We start from the raw sequence: 23,411 nt of genomic DNA on the forward strand, positions 1-23,411 counted from the left end.
AAGAAAGGATTTTTAACTTTAACTGAAATTCTTCAATTATGTATTTTCATAAGTGTTGATATTTGTGCATCTTTTGATGTACAAATTTATATATATATATATATATATATATATATATATATAGGAAAAGGAAAAAGAGCAGCAGATTTCCAGGACAAACAGATTTAAACTCCTGAAAAACTTTAAAACTGAACAGATTCCCAACATGCTGAACAGATTCCCCAAACTGAACCGGTTCCTAAAACTGAACAGATTCCTAATGCTGAACGACTTTATTCTCGAACAAGTTTATTCTTGTAAAATTCTGACTTTCTTCTCGTGATTTTATTTATTTTAGTTTCTCAGCGTGTCATTAATACTCTATAGAAACGACCCACAGTGTGAAAATGAACAGAAATTGTGTGTAAATTCACCCCACAGTGGAAAGTCACGCTGTAAACTGCTGCTACTCCTCAGTTCGCTGATTGGTCGGATCCGCTTTTAGCCACGCCCTCCACATCTCCCTCCTGGGCTCTGATTGGTCCGCAGAGCCGCCATTCCGGTTCGCGCCTCCTCGGAGCGGCAGCCCGGTCCGTCCCCCGCCTCCTCCCGCAGCAGGGTGGGTTGAGCGGCCGGGTAGGGACCGTGGACAGCTCCGCTCCGAGGAGCAGAGCAGCACCGGAGGAGGAGAGGGCTGGATATGGGGGAGCCGCCGCACAGGCCCGTCTGATCCAGAGAAACACACAAAGAGCTGGAGCCGGCGGAGGAGGAGGAGGACGGGGAGAGTACCGGTTCTGACCCATCCCGGAGGAGCAGCAGGAGACATAATTCCGCTCGACCCAATGGACTGAGAGGACAGATGAATGAAGACTGCCTACACTAACGCCTATCGATGCCTGGCCAAGGACCTGGACGCGTACGCCATGAACCCGGACATGACAATGGACGGCCTCGGCAGCCTCCACGGCGGGGTGGCCCCTGACGCGGAGCTGATGAGCGGCGGCTCGTCGGGCCTCCGGATCCACCAGGACCTGGCGCCGCGGCCGGCCATGGTGTCCGGGATGATCCTGGAGGGCAGCGGGGAGTACCGTCCGGAGCTGTCGCTGCCGCTGCACCACGCCATGAGCGTCCCGTGCGACGCGACGTCCCCCGGGATGAGCGGCACCTACACCACCCTGACCCCGCTCCAGCCGCTGCCGCCCATCTCCACCGTGTCCGACAAGTTCCACCATCACCACCACCACCACCACCACCACCAGCGGCTGCCCGGGAACGTCAGCGGGAGCTTCACCCTGATGCGGGACGAGCGCGGGCTGCCGGGGATGAACAACATCTACAGCCCGTATAAGGACCACATGTCCGGGATGGGTCAGAGCCTGTCCCCGGTGCTGGGTAACGGCCTCGGCTCCATCCACAACACCCAGCAGGGGCTCCACAACTACGGCTCCAGCTCGCACGCAACCCACGACAAGATGCTGAACTTCGACCACCAGCACCGAGGCCTCGGTGGCCCGCCGGCCGGGATGATGCCGCACCTGAACGGGATGCACCACCCGGGCCACCACCCCCACCCGCACCTCCAGTCGCCGTCGCACGGGCCGGTGTTGGCGCCTACGCGGGAGCGACCGCCCTCCTCCTCGGGGACGCAGGGGGGCGGCGGGTCGGGGCAGCTGGAGGAGATCAACACCAAGGAGGTGGCGCAGCGGATCACCGCGGAGCTGAAGAGGTACAGCATCCCGCAGGCCATCTTCGCCCAGCGGGTGCTGTGCCGCTCCCAGGGGACGCTGTCCGACCTGCTGCGGAACCCCAAGCCCTGGAGTAAACTAAAGTCCGGCCGGGAGACCTTCCGGAGGATGTGGAAGTGGCTGCAGGAGCCCGAGTTCCAGCGGATGTCGGCGCTCAGATTGGCAGGTAGGAACCCGGAGCGACCCGGAGAAACCTGGAGGGAAACCTGGGGATCCTTCAACAGGGGCGTCCAACGCGAATTGGTGGCCCAAGGCTTGATTTTGTTTTTGTGCCCCCCTGACTTCAGTTAACGGAAAATATACATTTGTTAATTAACTTTTCACTTTTTCCAATTTTAATCAGCATGAAAATTATTATTGACGAATCGTCACCTTCTTGAAATAATGGCCTAAGTTATTTTTCGTCAAAAGTAATTTTTTGGCATCGTTTGGCAAAAAAGAGGAGTTAATTAGTTATTTAATTTACCTAATTTTGCCAAAATCACCTTTGGCTACGGAAAAAAAAAAAAATGTTTTTGACAAAAAAGTTATTTATTTATTGCCCAACTGATCTTCTGGCAAAAAGAGGTTATTATTTACTTCTTTTCCTTTTCTTTTTTTTTGTTGCTAAAATTACTTCATGCTAACAAACAAACTTTTTTTTTTTCCAAAAAGTGTTTGTTTTAGGAAGGTGACAATCTGTTAAATACAAAACAAATATTTGTCTTTTATAAAAAGAATAACGTCGATCCAGAGATTTTACCTGAAAAGCCAAATTTGCTGCATCCAAATCAGATTTTTTATTTTTAAAGTAAAAATAAATGTTTGGCTAAAAGTAACAAACGTTTGAAAGAAAGTGACTGAAATCCAGAGAATAAATCTGTTAAATTTAATACTTCAAATTTGCAAAATCCTTTTTAAGTTTTGGATCTAAAATCAATAACATTCCTTTCTTTACCAAAAAAAACCTTTATTTGCTGCATTTTATTTTTTATTGACTCGATACTTTTGGCCCATCTAACAGAAAGTTTGTACACCCTGCTTTAGAATAAAATTAATTACTTCATTAAAAGTTTTCCTTGAGATACAAAATTATTTGGAATCAGGTCTAGTTAAAAAATATAAAAAAAGATGATTTAATGTTATATTTTATGATTTATTATTATTATTATTGATTTTCTGGTTGTTTCAGGAGAAATGGGAGGAAATGTTAAAAAATTCCCACACTTAGCAGCTTTGTTTTGGTTTCCTCTGCCCTCCTCGTCTGAGTGGTGATTATTCGGAATCACTGGTGTTTTGATTACCATTATTGATCAATAACAAACCCGGATCGATAGGAAATGACAAGGTCGTGGGATTCCCCTCGATCAGCTCCTGACTTCTCGCTCCAAGGCTCCAGGTTTCCATCCTCCTCTCCCTGCGAGCCGAAAACAGGAAAATAAATCAAATTCACCTCCAATATTCAGTTAAATGAATTAAATTAAAACAAATGCAGGATTAAAATGTTCTTTTAATTTGCGGTGAATAAAATGGGTTGTGTTTTTATATGTAGTGTTTTTCACGGGGCAGGTTTGTGTTTGACTCAGGAGCTTTCGGTGGGTCTGCTGCCCCCTCTAGTGAGGAAAACCCGGTTTGTGTCCCGACTGCGAGCCTCTATTGTCTGCAGAACCTCCTCTGGGTCCGGCTGCTTCGCTCTTATTGATTGTTGTTGGTTTGTGGGCAGATTGGATCAAAACTGGACGGATTTCTGTTCGTTTTGTCTCATCCTGGTGGTTCTAACATCATCATCATCATCATTATTATTATTATTCATGTGAAAACGCTCAGGTTGCATCTCGTTTTAGGGTTAGGGTTAGGGTTTTTCATATTTTAGCATTTTATTTTATGCCTAAAATGTCCCATTATATTGTTTTAAAAAATAACAGAATATTATTTGGTTATTTTTATGTCATTTTTATTTAAAGAAATTAATTTAGCTCCAAATGTACAAACTGTGTTTAGCAGCTTTCTGCAGGAGTAAAATTATTTTGACTTTATGTTGCTGTCATGTAAAAAAATTAATACATTTTGCCATTTTATGCTGCATTAAGTACAATAAAAATAAACTTTAATTTTTAAAAAATCTGAATTTAATTTTCTAACATATTTCAGCAGATTGTTGAGGAAGAATATCTAAGTATTTGGAATCTGTTTAAATTCATTAAACAAATTACTTATTTAAATCTGAAAACATAATTGTTAAATCTGAATAAAATGAAAAGAAACTTCTTTATAAAATAGATACTGTGATAATTTCATTTGATGTGTAAAAACTTTAAATAAAATACATTCTGCTCTTCTTTACATTTCTTCCACATGAATCATTAATTTTAATGTTAATTGTAATATTTTGGATTCGTGTTGCAACCTGTTGTTTTTTGTTGTGAAACTCGCAGCGTTTCATAATCACAGCCTGAACTTTGGGATGTTTGGCAACATTTGCAGCAAATCACAGACGTCCGTCTTTATCTGCTGGCCTCATTTATCTGCTCAGTTCATGTAAATGTTTCTCCAGACTGTTGAGCTCAAACGTTATTTTCCTCATCTGACAAACAATCCAGAAAAAATCAGGAAAATAGTGATTTTTATCTGATTTTTATCTTCCAACGAAGGGATAAAAATAACTCTAAATTACAAAACAAGTGATTTTAACAAACATTATATTTATTTGTTATATTTAGAATATAAATATATCAGATTTAAAATGTTTCCTTTAGAAATTCCTCCTTAAAGTAAAAAAAAAAAAGCTTAAATAAATATAAAATGTGTATAATATATATGTCATGAGTTAAATCAGTAACATTAGGCTCATATTTCTTTGATTGTGTAACAATATGTGCAAAAAAGCTTAATAGTTATAAATTACAGCAAATTTGCATAAAAACTTCAATAAAGATTTTGTGATTTCAAATTAAAGCTCCTGATTTTTGGGGAAATTTGATTTTTCGTTTTTAATTTGAAATATTTTCACCTGCATCTTTGCTATATCTACTCTGCAGAAATATAAATATTTCTGTTTAAATCTTTCTGATTACATATAAAATAGGAGTAAAGTCAATGTTTTCCCAAAATAATGAGATTTAATCACATTAAAGTTAGATTACTGCCTCAGTTTGTTGGAATTACAATCATATCTCATGATGTGAAATTTAAAATGTCTGTATAGTTATATAGACATTTTTCCATAAATGAAACAGTAACTTGGTTTATTACTGTAACAGTTGCTGCTCCTCTGTAAGAATGCATCAGAAATTAGTGCTGAAGTTTCCCTGGATCTGATAAGTGGACCGATGACCCGGATCAGATTATCTCTGCAGAATCTGACTGTGATTTCATTAAGGCGGTTCTTTGATTTTCCAGACAGCTGCTTCATCAGGCAGGTTCACAGGAAATGACACGAGGAGGAAGCGGGAGGCTGAGGCGGGAGGCTGAGGCGTGAGCCGCTCCGCCCGTGTGTGCTGTAAAATGTCGTGGATCTGATCTGTGTGGAGTCATTTGCTCACATTATGCTCACTTCGTGGGTGGTGCTCTTCTCCTCCACCAAGCACAGCTCACTGAGAACGGATGTTCTGATTTTACAGCCAGCATTTCTTGGTGTTTTAATAACTAACAAATCATCTTTTGCAGAATTTTCCAAGCTGAAATGCTCTTTAAACGCCAAGCTAATCTGGTTTAAACCCAGAAAGTTACAGAAAATACAGAAACTAACTCACCTGACTGTGGCTGATGTTAGACTAAAAACGTTTGACAACAAAGATTTTCTTTAGCTAATATTGAACAATTAAATTCCTGTAACTTGTCAGGTAACAGGAAGGGTTAAACCTTTAAAAATCAAAATTATTTAGCTAGCAATACAAATGGAACATCTACAGCCAACATCTAGATATTTAGCTAAGTCTGGCTAAGATGACCAATAAAACTAATATGAAGAACTGAACTTTCAAAACTCTGTAGCTATACAAAACAACTATCCATCAAAAACCTTTTAGGTAAAAATAAATAGCAGCAAACGTGACTGTCTGGCCAATAGAAAGAGAGAATCATTCCAAACCTTTCAGCTAATGTGAAAACTTAAACATCCAAACAATTTTAGCTAGCTTGGGCTGAACGTCTGAAACAGTTTCAATGCTAATCTGTCTTTGGCTAATAATGAATAATGGCTAATATGAACAACGGAGTATTTAAAACTCTGATAATAACAATTAAAACTCTTAACTGTTAAGGTAACAAAACCAACTTTCCAAAAACTCTTTGGCTAAACTGAAACGGTCGACATGTGGCTCTGTTTCGCTAACACAAATAAACATCCAAAAACATTTAGCTAACAGATAAACATCCATTACTTTTCCACTAACATAAATAATTGAATATCTGAAAGTCTTTTTCTAATATTATACAGTAGATAACATAAAATTTTGAACATCCAGAACTGTTTTTCTAAAATAACCAACTGAAATTCAAAAACATTTGAAACTCCTTCGCTAATCTGCTAACATAAACTAATAAACATGTAAAGGCGTCTAGCTAATAATTAGTGGTTGCTAACACTGATAATTAAAACTATACAGCTAATTTTAACCTTTTAGGTGATTCAAACTACAGTTGACAACAATTACAAAATAAAATAGCTTCACTAAGACAAATTGAATTTAATTCTCTAATGAAGAAGCTGCTCGCTCCAAACACTTAAAATAAAACGTAAAACATTCAAAACTGTTGAGCCAAAATAAACAATCTGAAAGACTTTATCTTAAAATGAACAGTTAACATCTGAACATCTATATCATGTATGCTAACATGAACAGTTCAAGTTTAACATTTCAGTAATATTTATTATCAGAAATGGGATTTATTCTTGTTGTAATAAGTCGGGTATTTATGATGCCTCCAGTTCTTTTGCCCATCAATCTTTAAAATAATATAATTCTTTGTTAAAAGTGTCTGAGCAGTAGTTCATTTTCAACATTTTAAAACGATGAAAGCTTGGTTTTCTTGTTTCGTTCCTGTAAAAATATAAAATTAAGCTCCTTCAGCCTCTCAGGTATTTTTACAGTGACTGTAAGAACAAAGGGAGCAAAGCTACAAGCACCCAATAGAGCTGAGGTCAAAGGTCAGGGCAGCGAATCTGAGAGAATAGATGAAGCAAATTTTCCCCAGACCATGAGACAAGCCGAGCGTCGCAGGGAAATGGAAAACTGATTTGATTTTTCTCTCTGTAATTCGTTATTTTTTAAATCCAACTTCATTACTATTCTATTTATTCATAGAAAAACAAATTATGCAGAAATATTAATGGATTATTTGCTAATATGAGATTTTTAAGAGGATTTTCTTTTTTGTTTTTATTCATAAATGCCCTAATTTACCTAAAATTTTAATTGGTACTCCACATGTCAAAGGTCGTCGTCGTTGACGCAGCTCCTGTTTGATTCTTGACTCCAGGACATTTACTGTGTTTCTATATCAGTGTTGCTACAAAACCATGAAAAAATCAACATTTTGTCATCATTTGTGCTGATTATACCTGAACATGTTCAGTTTTTAGAAAAATTGAACTCAGAAAAATACAAATATGATCAAATATTTGATTCGTTTCCATCTGAAAAGCAAAAATAATAATGATAATGGTAATAGGAGAAGAGGAAAAAAGTTTAGTTGTTGGCATTATTTTATTAAAACTGAACTCCAGACCATGTGTAGCTTCTATGGAGAGAAAAAACAGAGAAAAACTAAAATTAACAGTTGAAATGATGCAAATTGGAGAGTAGTAGGAGAAGAAAGTGAGGAAAAGTGATCAGTTTGTTGAACAACTTAACGCCTTTAAAATTATGTAAATATGAATTAATATTTATGTGTCAATGACAGAAAATCTGTTGTTTTATGTTGTTTCTTGATGTTTTCTGAAGTTTACACTGATGCAAATAGTAACGCTAACTTAATTCAAAACCCATGATATCTTCCATTGAGTTTAAAAAATACTTTATGCACTAAATGATAACATAAGTTTATATTAGTATTTATTACAGTTAATTGTTTAGAGTTAAATGAGTGAAACTGCTGCAAAAATCATAAGAAAAATGGCAGAATTTCTATATTTTCTTTAATAATAACCTCTTCATTTGATGGGATCTTTACGCAGCAGGTCTGGTTTGAACAGCAGCTTCATTATCCGAGTCTTTGTTGCGTCAGCAGCATCAGCGATGTTAGCTTAGTGTTTGAACTTGAGGAAATAAACAAAACAGGAAGTTAGATATTAATATTACTTCTATCAAACTCAACCATAAATCCTGGATGTTTTGGTGATTTTAGTCCTAAAAGGCGTCAACATGTTACAGTATCTGTGGATTTCAAAGCTAATTTCCTGTCATTTAGCTAGCATAGCATGTAGCTAGCAGGTCAAAACAACAACCTAAAACAGTTTTAGCATCTTCTCCTGCTTCCATCTCATCTCCAAGCCTTTTCTTTCTCCATTTTCTCCTTCCTCGGACCTGTCTCCCTTTCGCTCTCGTTTTGGCGAGGGGGGAGGAGGTATTATGTGGTCGTCAGGGGAATTGAACACAAGAGCAGAGGCAGCAGCGGCCCGATGAATTATTGATGGGAATCTCAGCGTGACCCGCCTCGGTCTGCTCACTTCACTTCTTCTTCACCTCGCAGCCGGGTTAACCAGGCAAGATGGAGGGAGGGAGACGGGCGGAGAAGGAAAGGAGGAGTCCATTGTTTGGACGGTTTGCCTTTGAAGACGAGTGAAAAATGACAGAAAACCTGAATTTAATTATCATTATCAAGATAAAACTTGTTTCTCCACCAAATGTGTTTGATGAAATTTCAGCTGGAAGTGGATGTGAGGCTCTGAGTTCATTAGAATCGGTTGGTTTTTGGTTCTGATCCAACTTTTAATGATGATCCATAAATCCTGGATGAGTTTGGAATCGTTGTTGTCTGAGGTGATATTGAAAGATTAGAGGAATTCCTCCTTTTCTGCTCCACTGTATATATATTTTCCAATGCACCAGAACCAAACCGTCCCAAAGCATGATGCTGCCGCCACCCTGTTTGACAGGACAGTGTTCTAACTTTGACTCTTCCCAGCATATTTCGTGTCATTATTAGCTTGATCATAAAATTGATCACTGATCAATGATCAATTGATCATAAAATTGCGCAACTTGGATTTACAAAAGTAAATTCACTGCAAAAATACCCAAATTTTCCAAGTATTTTTGCTCTATCTTATTGTGTAAGCATCTTAGTACTCTTCAAATAACACAAAACTAACTTACAAGTAACTTTTTAGCAAGTTATGGAAGGTTGTTTTAAGGCAATTCCTTAATATTGAGGAAAAAGTTCTAGGTCCATATTGTTATTTCATTAATAATATTAAAATATTAATTTCCCAAAAAAAGGAGTGAATTTTTAATAAACTTTGACGTCATAAGGTGTCAGAAAGTGGCACAGCTGGCAGAAAATGGGTTCATAAATGTGTGATTTAGAATCAAACGTACATGTCACCAGAAACACGAGTTTGAGAGTAAAAGGAGGACATCCCCCATCAAAACATGTCACTTCCTGTTCTAAGTGGGTGGAGCTACAGTGATGTCACTAAATGGCCATTTGAATGGGTTGAGTGCTGTTCTGCGGTGACACATAGCATGTTTGGTACAGCTGTGAGTTTGTTTCTCCCATGCCCGCAAGCTAAAAGCTTTTGATAACTTTTGATCCCTAATGCGTTAAGATTATAACTGCTCATTTTGAAGTCTATAAGTCCAGAGCTCTACAAAACGTTTGTTCAGATACGTGTAAAAAGTAGAGCTGAGCCTTTAATACATTCATTTTGATTATGCTACATGGATTTTAACGTAGTAAGTTGAAAGTTAATCACATTTCTTTTTATACTTTTATATCAAACGTCTCTCTTTTTGCCCAATGGAAATTAATTTCTGGTTCATAACTGCTGGAAAAGACTATTATTGTGTTCATGTTGTTCTAAAAGGAGTTAGCTTATCAGCAAAGCTTAAAATAGCATCTCAATGTAGCAGCAGCACAGATGCTAATGCTAATGTTATTGTCCGTTTCTAAAGAATCTCCAAGAATGATTGTTGTGTCTATTTATTAGGGTTTTTTATGAAAATGTTGCTCATTTTGGCAATTAATTACAGACTCTGCAATTAAAATAATAAAATATTTTAGTTAAGTCCCACTACTAATTTATATATTTGTATGTATCTCTTTATGCTGTTAGAACCCGAAACCAAAGTCACAATCCTTATTTTTTACACACAAACCTGGTAAACAAAAACCTAATTATGACTAATTATGATTAGAGGTGTAGAAAAAGATCAATTTTATAAAGAATTACAAATCCGAGTCCTGGTAACTGATTGATTCAAAATGCTCAAAAATTGATTTCAGTCTGCTTCACTACATTTTGACTAACTGATTATGTTTTATTGGAGGAAAAAAACAGGCAGAATTAAATTAAATTGTGACGCTAAAAATCAGAATCAAGTTGCCAGATTTTGAAAGATTTGCATCTTTAATTCCAGTAAATAATGAGCCTTCATACATGAGTAGGCCTGTCACAGTAATGTTTTCTGAATAATAATTATCGTGGTAAAAGATAATATCGTTTTCAACTAATATACTTGCAATATGCAAAAACATTTTCTGAAAGATCAATAAACTTTAAATTCTAAGAAAAATTTAACAGTGGAACTGAAAAACCTTTTAAATATCCAAAATAAATAAGAAAAAAACAAATAAACTGAATCATAAAGTCTCTGTAAACAAAACTGTCCTTCAGAAAAGGTTTAGTTGAGACTAAATCACCAGACTGACGATTTTAATTATCCAGTTTTGGTAAAAAGAGAAATGATAAATCATGTAAATGTGATTACATGCCTGTATTTTTCACTCATCACATCATGAATGTCTTCGGTGTTCATGTGGAACATTCTGCAGATGTAAACATGACCTTTCTAATGCAGAGCAGGAGGAGATTTAAGAATCCACTTAGGGTGAAATTGTGCAGCAAATCTGGAAGACGAGATATTTTCCATTTTATGCATCCTGTAGCAGCAGAGCCGGTGCATTATTGATGAGGCCGGACCCGGCTTTATGAAACAGATTACCAGCAGGTACCAGGAGAGGCTGCAGCCTGCGTCCATTTTCAGGGTTTCTCTCCTGACCTCCTGCATTCGCGCAGGCCGCCATCGATCTGTGATAGTGGATTTCAGGAGACTCGTGATGTTTGTTTGTGTCCGTGTGAGAAGATTTGACAGATACAGTTATCTCTGTCTCAGCCTGTCGATAGCAGCGCCAGAGGCTGGAAAATGAGACGTGACGAAGTTTGGATCCAACTTTATTCCCACTGATGAGTCGGATAAACATCAGAACCACGCTGCTGGAATTAGCGCCTCCTTTGATTTAGCTGCTCTTCACTTTTGTTCAATTTGAAAAATTAATTATTGCAGCATTGAACGACATTCTGATGAGACAAAATGTTGTATTTTTTCTGATCTTGGTTGGATAAAAATATCAACTGTGGACGTTGGAAACAGTAAACGCTGGTTATGATTTGACACACATTAATTTTGTGAGAAAATTTTAGATATTTCATGTTTTGAGCAGCTCTAATTTGGTATAGCAGTTTATTGTTCATATAAATAAATTGGTTTTAAATGTTGTAAAAACCTTTGATGGGCCAGCAGGGCTGGAGCTGGCAGGATGTGGGCCCTGGGTGGAGACGTTTTGGTGCCTGATCCATCGGTGGGTTTGAACTGATCCACTGCTCAGCATCTTAACTGCACTATAATTTCATAACTTTCCAATATTTCACTATTGTTTATACTCACAACAATCTCAAAATAATAATAAAGATCACTGTTGGGTTTATGAGTTTTACATAAAGTTCAGTGTTTGTGAAATTTGCTTTTATAAAACAAAAAACAAAACAAAACAAAAAGTTTTTTGGAGCCTCCAGATAATCCCATCCTGGGCTGTAAATCCTCTCTAAGATTTTCTATACCTCTTTTTTTTTATATCTACTGTTTTCCAGCCATTTATTTTAATTGGTGCTGATTGGCTACTAAACCCTGAAAAGTGGAGATAAGGAAGCTGTAGATGTTAGCTTCTGTGGTAGCGCTGAGACTGTTTCTACTGTTCGTATTAATGAATATTAAGGTATATTTGGTGTTTAAACTATTAAAATACCCAGTTATAAATGTTTTTAGATTTGTTTTTTAGAGAGGGGTCTCAAGCATTTGACATTTCATTAATCATAAGCTTTTTTCGGTCACATTCAGACATTTTATTTTATCATTTAAAATATTTTATATCTTATTTTTTAATAAGACAATTTCATCTGTTTTTATTCATTCAATGAAACGTCTTTTTCCTCTTGTTAGCTTTGCTAGGATAACAGATTAACATGAGAAAGTAAAAAGTGCTGCATGATCTAAGAACCAGAGGCTAGGAAACCGTTGCTAGTGTTGCTAGTTGCCATGGTGATTCCCGCCTTTTCTGACCAGCTTCTTTTACCAGCCAGAAAAACGAGAATTTAAGTTTCAATCAAACCGTCGCTGTGGACAAACTATGAGCTGTACTGAAAAAAACCTGGACCCGTAAGAGGCAGAACCTTCTCCTGCCAACACCTGAACATTTTCATGTGTTTTATGTGTTTTATGTGCGAGATACGAGAGGTTAAAGAGACCCTCTAATTCCTGACATGAAGAAAACTCAGAGCTGGGATTCAACAGCAATAAATAGGAAGTTGGACGTGTTTCCTCGGCACTTTGGGGGAATCCGACAGGAAACTGTAAATCCTACAGCAGGTGGAGTAACACTGGGGAAAGTAGACAGAAATATTGATGTATATATAATATTGATGCGTTTTGATGTATAAACTGTACATGTTTGGTTCAGAAAGTTTCTGAGTAAGTCTAGACGGTGGCAGCATCACATTAAGCAGAACATTCTGTGATAAAACTGAAATAAAAAATGAACAAATGTAAATTATGATTAATGAAAATGGCGGTTCAGTCGTTTACAGTCCAACTTCCTGCTGTTTGAACCATAACTGGTGTTTTTCTGCTGGGCAGATGATGGTTCATGGTTTTAGTCTCTAAAATTATTAGATTTTTACACCTTAGGATCAAAAACATAACAACTGGAGCTCACAGCAATATTCTGAAATAACCTGCTAATATATTGCTATTAGTTCTATAATATTTCTTTTTTGGCACGTTTACCTCTGTAGCTTCATTTTAAATTATGATGAAGCGTCTCTGATACGCTGAGATTAATTGTAGAGCATTAAGTTTGTATTAAAATTTATTTTGGAGAAATACTAGAGTCATCTGGTTTTCTAAATGCAAATGATTTCATTTAAAAACATCTGAAAAATGCATGTAAAGCAGCAGAGAGGCAGGTGGACGTCGTGTTGTTAGGATTCATCAGATGTGTATAAATCAGGTTAAAAATCGTCTCTTTCAGGCTCATATTGTGTTTAAATTTCTGTGGTAAACAGTTTAAAATGTTTATCACAGCCGTGGCCAGTGAAAGCGGCGCTGCACTGATTTTCCTTTCTGACTGTCCACATCAATTAGGCGCAGCGGCGGCGGCGTTGGCGGGCCGAGAGCGGCCGGGGCTCAGATGAGAAAATGGTTCTGTCGCAGCTTTATTAGGGCGGTCAAATCAAACGTGACAGCCAGGCTCTACGGAGGAAACACGGCCAGTCCGCTCGGCTGCTTGGTGGTGAAAAGATTTCAAATGTTTTCCAGATGAAATCTGAACCTGCTGGATCTGGTTTCATGTTTTCATGTTTTCATGTTTTCATATTTTCATCGGCTGCTGTTCAGGTTTCTTCTGTTAAATATTTCAGATCATCAGACAAACAATCGAATTTGGGATGAAACGATTAATGGGATTAATTAACAATTGTTGAAATAATCGTCAACTAATTTAGTAATCAACTCAAAAAAAGCCATTTGCTGAAAGAAAAATAATTAAACCATAACTGAACAAGAAATATATACATTTTATCCTCATATGAATTTATGACTCATACTAACTTATGTTAAATTATGACAAATAAAATGTTTCAAGGATTTGCATGATCTTTTTCTATCAAAAGTCAAATGTTTAGTTAGAAACGTTAAATTTTAATGCAGGTAAATTAAGGCAGAAATGATTAATCGTATTAATTGTGATTAATTAATTACTGGAACAATCGTCAGCTATTTAATTAATCGATAACTGGAGTGTACAGACTCAAGACACTCAGATGGAAAATGCTTCGATTTTGGCTTATTTACTTCTCTAAGATAAAAATCCCTGGTTCTGCTGAAAACGCCTCCAGTCACCTGGTTCAGAATCTGAGTGTAAAGATCCTCCATTAAATGAACTGTTTGTGATATCGGACCATCAGTTTGTGACCAGAACCAAAACATCCTGGGTTTTCCTGCAGGACCAATAAGTTCACCTCTGACTGGCTAGAAAATCTAAAAATGAAACAAAAGGAAGGTTTCAAAGCGGCTCGTCTTGGTTTTCTGTTTGTTCGATTCAGCTGAACAATATTTTATTGATCTCAAAGGGAAATTAAATATTTAATTAAAGAGCTGCAGATGCTGAGTTTAAATCAGTTTAAATCAAACTGAACTCCAACCTGTTTGTGGATTTTTATGTGGCGAACAACTTCAAATTATTCTCTTTTTTAAATCTAAGATATTTAGAAAAAAAACACATTTCCTTTCAAATGGGACATGTTTGAAAGCAGCCAATCCAGAAGCAGCATTTATGATCCTTCTTGCTGATTGGCTGTTATCCTCAAGTAGATGTTAGTTTCTATGGTAACGCTAAGATTGTTTCCACTGGGCCTATTAGCTCGTATTAAGACACATTTCCTGTTTGGATTGTTAAAGCAGGTTAATTTAAATATTTTTAGAGGAGGTCAAAAGTATTTTCAGATGTTAGTCATTCAGCTGGGGACCCAAACAACAACATTATGTCTCAAAATATATTATATTTTAAAGTATTTGAAATTAGAACTACGTTAATTAAGCATCATGATGACATCGGGTTTTCTCAGCTCTAAATGCAGCTAAAGGGTTAATTTAAGCCACTGGTTGCTATGGCGATTTAAGCATTTTCTGGAAACATCAGCGGTTTTCTGAGAGACAGAAACACAAATAAACACATTAAGCACTATAAACTATAAACTACATCACAAATATTATTAAACCGCAAATGTCAGAAGATTCTGGTGGTTCATTTTTTATAGTGTTTTCTTTGAGATCTAACAGGATAAAAAAGTTCTTAAGTTTTAGTTTTAGGAGAAAAATTTGAGTTTATCTTTAATGAGGTTGAATTAGAGTCTGGGTGAGACTTATCTGGTTTCTGGGAGGGTCTGGCAGAAAACCATAAGTCCTACAGCAGTGAGAGACACAGTGGCTGAAAATAGACAGAAATACCTTCGATTTGATGTATAAAACATAAATGTGTAGATAAAGCATGAAAGCAGCTTTAAAAAAACGATTTTAAGATTTTTTTAAAAGATTTTTAAAAAATCTTTAAAAAGAGAAAAAGCTCTCTTTAGCTTTTTATTTTTTATTTTTAATTTTTAAAGCGTTAGAAGCTTTAGAGTGACATCATCATGTTCTGTTTTAAAATCTAAAATCCATCAAATTTAAACTGAGATTGAGTGAAAACTGTTAAAGTGATCAGAGAACCAGGCCAGCCGCGTAAAGTCCAACTTCCTGAGAGACGTTTAAACTTTGAACTGAAAAGTACGACTGATCTACGGAGCTCCAAACATGCCTGATTTTTCACTCCTGTCAGCAAAATCCCAATATAATCTGTAAAGATTGTTTTATTGGCTAATTTCATAAACGCCGTTGATTAGGTTACAGTTAACAGTGAAGCAACTTTCCTCATATTTTGATGTATTTTTTCAGTTTTCTCCAATCATTTTGTAGACAAAAACCTGGAAATAGTGACAGATATGGAGCAATAACACACACCATGTACTAAATACACCATGTACTAAATACATGGTGTGTTGATAGAAAATTTAATATTATGGCAAAAAAGACATAAAAATATAGGATATGTGTTATTGTTATGCTGTTTTAAGTAAAAAATTAAATATGTTCAACATCAAATATTTCTGTGATTTAATTAGTTGTGTTAATTTTAATTAGTGATTTTACTTTAATAAAAACTCCCAGCTTTGTTTCAGGTGAGACTTTAATACAAAACAGGTTTGGGTTACAGAGTCGTCCTGAAACGAGACGCACTTTCATTTATCTCACCGGTCCGTCTCTGTTGTGGTTCCTCCACTCATCATTATTATTATTATTATTATTATTATTATTATTATTATTATTATTATTAGTGTCACAGTTCAGATGAAATAATAGTTTTCAGGGATGAAGTGATGAACGCTGAAGCAGCAGAAACACAAACAGTTTCTACCGTTTATGACGACATCATCATTTGATAAAACACTACACAGATTATTTTTATCATATTTTGACAGAAATAAAGCAAGAAACTCCTTATTTATTATTATTTTTTTAAAATAATTTTATCCAGTTAATATTCTAAATACCCAAGAATAGTTTTTGTTTTTATGTATTTAATATTTACTGTTTACTGTGTTATATTAATTTATATATTTTCTATTAATCCTGTATGAAAACTGCAGTTTCTCCCCTAAGGTGAAATATTGAAGCACTTTAATTTTTATTCATCCTAAAATTCATATTTTTTAAATTTAGAGCTATTCTTACTTAATTATATTTTTTTATTTTTAGTAATTTTTTTATTATTTTGTTTCTAAATGGAGTTTTTTCTATTTTTTATTCTATTTATTAATTCTATTTTGAAGTATTAATTTGCTGCGTTGTTTTTAATATTTTCAAAATATTGCATTTTTGTATTTTTATTTACTTTATTTTTTATTTATTCTAATTGTGACATATTTTCATTCTAAATTAATTTTTACTCAATTAAATTTTGTATAATTTTTAAGTTGATTATATTTGATTTAATAATTTTAAATTACATGTTTTTTATTTTCTTATTTTTATTTATGATAATTTATTTTAAATATTTGACTTTAGTTAGTTTTTAAATGTATTCTTTTTTACATATTTGTATTTAATTTAGTTAATCATCTAATTAGAAATCACACTAAATGAAACTACAGATAATATAATATATTTCTTATTTTAGTTTCTCTCTCTCGGCTCTCGGTGTGTTTCTGTTTCTGAGTTTTGCTGCTTCATGTTTCATGTTTCATATGTAAATATGTAAATATCCTGATTCGTCTCTAGAATCCATGAAGTCGTTTATGGTCAGATATCGAACAGAAACACGTGTTTGTCGTTCTTCCTGCTCTCCGTTCACACTGCGTTTTCCCTGAAGCGTGTGTGTGTGTGTGTGTGTGTGTGTGTGTGTGTGTGTGTGTGTGTGTGTGTGTGTGAGAGAGGCAGCAGTCGGGGCAGATAGATGACGTGGATCGATGGCTGTAATCCCGAGCAGATTAAAAGAGCATTAATACTGGCAGCGATAACGTAAACGGTGCGGACCCAGATCTCCATTGATCTGCAGGAACCTGATCCAGACCGGTTCCTGGAAGAGCCGGGGGAGGGGGGAGGAGGGTGATGGACGACAACGAAAGCAAAAAAACCAGAGAGACGAGCTGCATTTGAACGCATCATGGAAGGAAGGATCCACTCTGCAGCTCTTATGGCATCTTAAAAGTTCTTTCTCTCATAAATTAATGCAACTTTATTGTTCCAATGCTTCCTATAGAACACATTAATCTGGTTAAGTTCATAAAATATACATCATTTATCCTCATATGCATTTATAGCTGACATTGACTCGTCTTAAATTATAAAATGCTTTTAATCTTCTGCTTTTTTTTACAAATAAAATGATTCAAGAACAACAAACAGTTTCAAAGGATCAAAAGTCAAACTTCACCTAGAAACATCTAATATTAACACGGGTAAATTAGAATCGATTAATCGATTAATCGTGATTAATCACTTATTGAAATAATCGTCAACTAATTTAGTAACTAATTATTAACTGGAGTAAACAGACAAAAAAATGACAATTTACCTGAAGAATAACATATTAATAAAAAAAACTGTACAGAAATATAAACATTTTACATTTAAGACATAAAAAAACTTTTGTCTGTTTTACCCAGAACTCAGTTGTCAGTTTTAGCTTCAACTGGTTCAAAATCTGTAAATAAATCTCCTGCTTCTCTCCTTTAGCTATTTCATTAATAATTGGTTAATATAAGAAACAATCAGATCGGCTCTGCAGTGTTTTGAAGTGTATGTTTAGCTGCAGATGACTGTTTGGCTACAAATCATTAAATGTTCACTAAAGGAAGGAATGCTGTTATTACAGCTTAGGTAAGAACATTTTCTTGTTCTTGTTTAAAAACAAATTTCATTTTTTTTGAATTTTTAATGTATTTTTAATAATGTATAAAATAAGCTGCTATGCAAAATTAACATTTTGCACGTTTTAGTTCTGCCGTTCGGGTTTCTTCTGTTTCTAAAAACAACAAAATGCTTAAAAGTCTCAACCAGGGCGTGCCGTGGTGGCGTAGCGGTTAGCGCGACCCGTATTTGGAGGCCTTGAGTCCTCGACGCGGCCGTCGCGGGTTCGACTCCCGGACCCAACGACATTTGCCGCATGTCTTCCCCCCTCTCCTTCCCTGTTTCCTGTCAGCCTACTGTCATATAAGGGACACTAGAGCCACAAAAGACCCCCAGGAGGGGTAAAAAAAAAAATCTCAACCAGTTTTTCTCAGTAATTTAAGGTTTTTTGGTGTCTGGAAAATGAGCCGTTTTGAAAACTTCCCGAATGTAAATCAGCAGGCACTGCCTCTCAACCCGTTACCTAGCAACCCCAGCAGAGTTGCGCCCGTTACCTAGCAACCTAACCTGAGCTCCAGCATATTTGGTCAGCTGGTTTTACCGCTGTATGCTCTGTAAAATGGCTGCTGGAAAAGACGAGTGTTTGGCTGTTGACTTACAATCCAGAAACCATTTGCTACATTCTTGTTAGTTGTGCACGAGGCTCCACTTTTGCTTTTCAAAGATGTACCGTTGTATAATTGTATACATGTTAGATATTAGACCTGATCAAGGAAGCATAAAAGGTCACTTTAAATGATCATTCAGGCTAGTTAAAACTCATTATAGATATCTGGAGTATAATTACAGTCAGACAAAGCTGATTTTATGTTAAGATGGCTTGCCGTACCTTCACATTTCTTCAGTAATCGCTCCTCTGCCAGCGTGCTTTGCAGCTGATATGAGGGATTTCTCCTTCATGGTTTCATTTCACAGACATCTGTCCTACTGAGCATGCTCAGACATATAAATAACCCAAATCAAACTCCTCCAGGATTCACCTGCACCTCTTATTGTCCTCGGTTCTGGAGCTCATGCAGTCTGGAGCGCAGAATGCGAATAAATCGATGGCGATATTAAACAGTAATATCATAAGTTCTACCAGATTTTATCTGGAAAAGTAAAACCCAAATATCCAGAGACAGAAAATCAGTTTCCAGAGGTCAGATGGAGGCTCCTCTGTGTTGCTCACCTCCTCCAGATTTGTCAGTAAAAGCATTAAAAAGGAGCCATTTTGATGCGTATCAGGCGGATGGGTTTGAAGGGAATCCTCCTCGATTTGATTGCTCCACATAACCGGATTCATTAGGCCGAATCTGTCTGTTATTGGGTTACGTTTCATATTGGATGGATGAGATCCAATTGTAGATATTACAGCCTTTAATGGAGACAGGTTTAGCAGGAGAGGGACGGGGATCGAGTCGGGAGGAAAAACCCGCACAGATGCAAATAAATACAGAGAATTTGTTTTTTAGTCCGAATTCAGCTGGTAGGGAGGAAGATTTTCATCTTCAATGTTCAATCTATGAGTTTTTACAGCAGTTTTGGTTAAATTACTGCTCAGAGAATTGATTTGTTTGGGTCTGTGAACACACTTAACGATTAATCGATTATTTTCATCTTAAATGCAAAATATCTAAATTTTTAGTGCAGTTTTAGCTTAATTACTGCTCTGACTGTTTTGGTTTTTCCAGCAAATTACTGTTTTTTGGGTCCATTTACTCCGGTTAATAATTAATCGATTACTAAATAAGTTGACAATTACTGAAATAAGTGATTAATCACGATTAATTTGATTAATCACAATGAGTCTTTTCAGCCCTAAATCTGTGTTAATTAAATTCAGAGTGTAGGAAACAGAAAATATGACCAGTAAGATCCTTTATTTTGTGTTTTCACCTCGGCTTCGTGTCGCGGGGGGAAGCAGGAAACCCGATCAACTCGGATCAGCTTCAACGGATCGTTGGGAGACAAACACGGCGGTGAGCGGTTTGCCAGGATGTCCGTTTATAGCCCAACGAGCTCCTTCGGATCAATCACGTTACAATACGACTTATTGATCCTGGACCATGTTTTCTGACGGAGCAGAACGCCCAGAGACTCCACGGCTTCTGGTTTCCAAAAACCGCCGCTGATAAGAAACAAACACGTTAACTCATCAGCTTTTAGTCTGGCTATGTGTGTGTGTGTGTGTGTGTGTGTGTGTGTGGGTGTGTGTGTGTGGCGTGTCCAAACAGAGCGTTATCCTCACTGTCAACAGTCAGCAGGTTAAAAGTTACTGAATGTTTTCCCTGAACCTCCACAGAGATGTTTGCTTTTCCAGCCCAGATGAAAGATTCGGCAGGATTTTCCCTCGGCGGCCATCTTTCTTTTTTCAGATGAAGGAAAACAATAAAACAGTTTGTTTTAAAAATACCTTTTAAGCAGGCATTAAACATACTTTTCATTAAGCCCACATTTCTGTTGGGAGAAAAATAGTTTTTTCATCCAATATTCACATTTTTTATTGTATATTTTCATTAACTACTAGTAGAAAATTATAATTTTCTACTTCTCCAATCAATAAAATCGTTTTTTTCATTTATTCTGATGTAATTTTCTAATTTTAATGTCATGTTTTTATTTTCTATAAGCAGAAAATCATTGCTTTCTGTTTTGTCACATAAAATTCTAACAAAAATCTGAGGTTAAAATGTTGTAAACTGAATATTTTTACAATCTTTTTAAACTTTGAATGTAGTTTGGCTCCAAAATAAGAAAAGTGAACCAGGAGTTTATTCAAAAAGCAAATCTGTTTAATTTAAAAAGCTTCAGCTGTTCACACACTCATTATGTAGTCAGCTCAAAAATAGCAACAGGAACCTTGTTTGTAGCGCATCTTGTGGATAACTTGTTTATTTTTTTTAATGGAACAATGACGCCCCTTTGTTGGGATGCCGCTCTGGTGGTTTGCCATAATCACCAACATAAACACACAATAATTGTAACTTTTATTGTTTATTATTTTATTAAATCACAATAAAAAATTTACAAAAACAGCTGAGATCTACAGTAAATAAAATATCCCCATTAACCGAATTTATTAGTTGTTTTTAAACTCAAGTTTAGCTAAATTTGAGTTGAAAAACAATAATCAGGTTTTTATTTCAGTCTAAATGTTTGCTAAACGGACGAACGATGAGCTGAAGGAGAGAAAACAGAAAAACATGGAGGACAGAAACAGAGGGAGGCGGATGACATCAAACCTCCTCTGAGGCCATTTCCTCATCGGCTCGATGACATCACTGAGCCTCGAGTGGCTGTGATTGGTCGACGCGTTTATCCTGGTAAACAAGCTGAGATACATTACTGAGCGTGTGTGTGTGTGTGTGTGTGGGCAGAGATGGTTTATCAGTGTATGATCTTTATGTCCACACAGTCTGTAGTGACATCACCGAACAAAGGTCCCCAACACACACACACACACACACACACACACCCCTACATTCAGAGATTACACACACTCTTTGTTCCTCAGCTGGAAACATTAATTCATTCATTTTATTTGACGTTTTCTTAAATGATCTCAGTTTTCTGTGTTTAACTTTGTTCAAAAAGCCTCAAAAACAGATTATAAAACCTGCAATATTGAGTTTGAATTTGTTTGAATGAGTCAAAATTAAACTTTCTAATCTAAGAAGGCATTTAATCTTGGTAGAGGAAGCATCATGCTGTGGAGCGGCTGAGTTGCCGTCACATTGTTGCGTTTCAACAACGGTTAAAAAGTTGGCTGATCCTGAAATAACAACCAGTTCTGCTAACGCTACAGAGCTGGCAGTAGCATATTTATTAAAAGCTAATGCTAACGCGCGATACCGACATGTTATTTAGTGGAGGCTAATGCTAGTGTACTGTACCAACATGGTATTTTAGCAGAAACTAATGTTAAAATGCCAAATGCAATTCAAATTATATCTGCTCTTGAAAGACTACAGTTTAATTCTAACTTTACAGTTTATATCCAGAAATATAAATTTCTAAGCGCACAAAATGTTCACAATGTTAGCAAAAGAGCTAAGCAAGAAAAAATGCTTCCCTGTTAGCAGATTAGCATTTTAAAATCAGGAGGAAGCAGAATTAATGTTTTATATTCATGTGAAGCTGCAGGACGTGTTTCTGCAGTGAGATAAAGAGGAACTGGAACATTTGGACCATTTAAACTTAATTATTAATTTTATTGGACTCAAACCTGCTGATTGTCAAACACGACTCCTGTTAGCTGAAGGAGAATCAACCAGAGAGAAACAGAAACAAAGTGGCTTCAGTTTGTTGCTCCATTTCCGGTTATCTTCTCAAATCAGAAGGAGGAAAGCATGGTGGTGCATTAAGTATGACCACACACACACACACACACACACACACACACACACACACACACACACACACGCACACACACACGGGGTAATACGGTGCTGATTGCTAAGTGCTAATATTGGTGTGTGTCTGATATTGGTGTGTGTCTGAGTGCAGAGAGATGAGGCATCCCGTGTTGCTTCCCTTCGCTGCGTCTCACTCAGGATGAAGGGTTTCGGTCACGACTCAAAGGTTTGGGCCAGAAAGAAACGTTTAATGTTCATTTAGGGAAAGCTGTCAATTAATTTCATCTAAAACCATATTTGTAAAGATTCTATCAATTCAAATGCCCTGAAACAAAAAAACAAGTGTGAGGTTGATGTTGTTTACATTCATCTAAATAAAAATCTGATTCTTTTGGTGCCAAAAAATCGGCTTTATGTGTAAATATCAGCTGATCGCTGATTTACCAACGTCAGGATTTTAGCACAAAAAAACCAAAAATGCAATTCAGCATCAAGACCTGCTGTGTGAGCCGAGCCAAAGCTGATTTTATTCTGAAAAGTCTAACTTTGTGGAGGAATATATGTTCGGTTTCATACGAAATATCGGCCAAAATTAAGAAAATTGTTCAATCGGTGCCTCCATAGATTATAGCAACAAAATAAATAAAAAATCTGAATTGAACATTATCTATGAATGTTCCTGAAAGTTAGATCTATCGGATGGTTCTTCCAGAACCTTAAATCCTGCTTTATCCCACCCAGAACCGGTTCTGATGTGTGTTTCTGATCTTTGTTCTGTTGGAACACCAAGTCTCTGGACTCCTCCAAATGTTCTGGTCATTTTGGTCAAACGACTTCATGTTCGTCCCGTTTCTCCACGTATCGTTTGA

The 23,411-nt window shown here is 36.6% G+C and overlaps 1 protein-coding gene across 1 annotated transcript in view; it reads left to right on the top strand.

The window, feature by feature from the left end:
- The first annotated feature begins 704 nt into the window (after positions 1-704).
- onecut2 (one cut homeobox 2) overlaps positions 705-23,411 on the top strand; it is a 36,938-nt gene continuing 14,231 nt past the window's right edge. Inside the window, exon 1 of the mRNA XM_028025674.1 lies at positions 705-1,890. Coding sequence (XP_027881475.1) covers positions 843-1,890 — 1,048 coding nt within the window. The 5' untranslated portion in view covers positions 705-842. The remainder of the gene's footprint in view (positions 1,891-23,411) is intronic.

The sequence above is a fragment of the Xiphophorus couchianus genome, chromosome 8, assembly GCF_001444195.1.
Source record: "Xiphophorus couchianus chromosome 8, X_couchianus-1.0, whole genome shotgun sequence".
Taxonomy (NCBI): domain Eukaryota; kingdom Metazoa; phylum Chordata; class Actinopteri; order Cyprinodontiformes; family Poeciliidae; genus Xiphophorus; species Xiphophorus couchianus.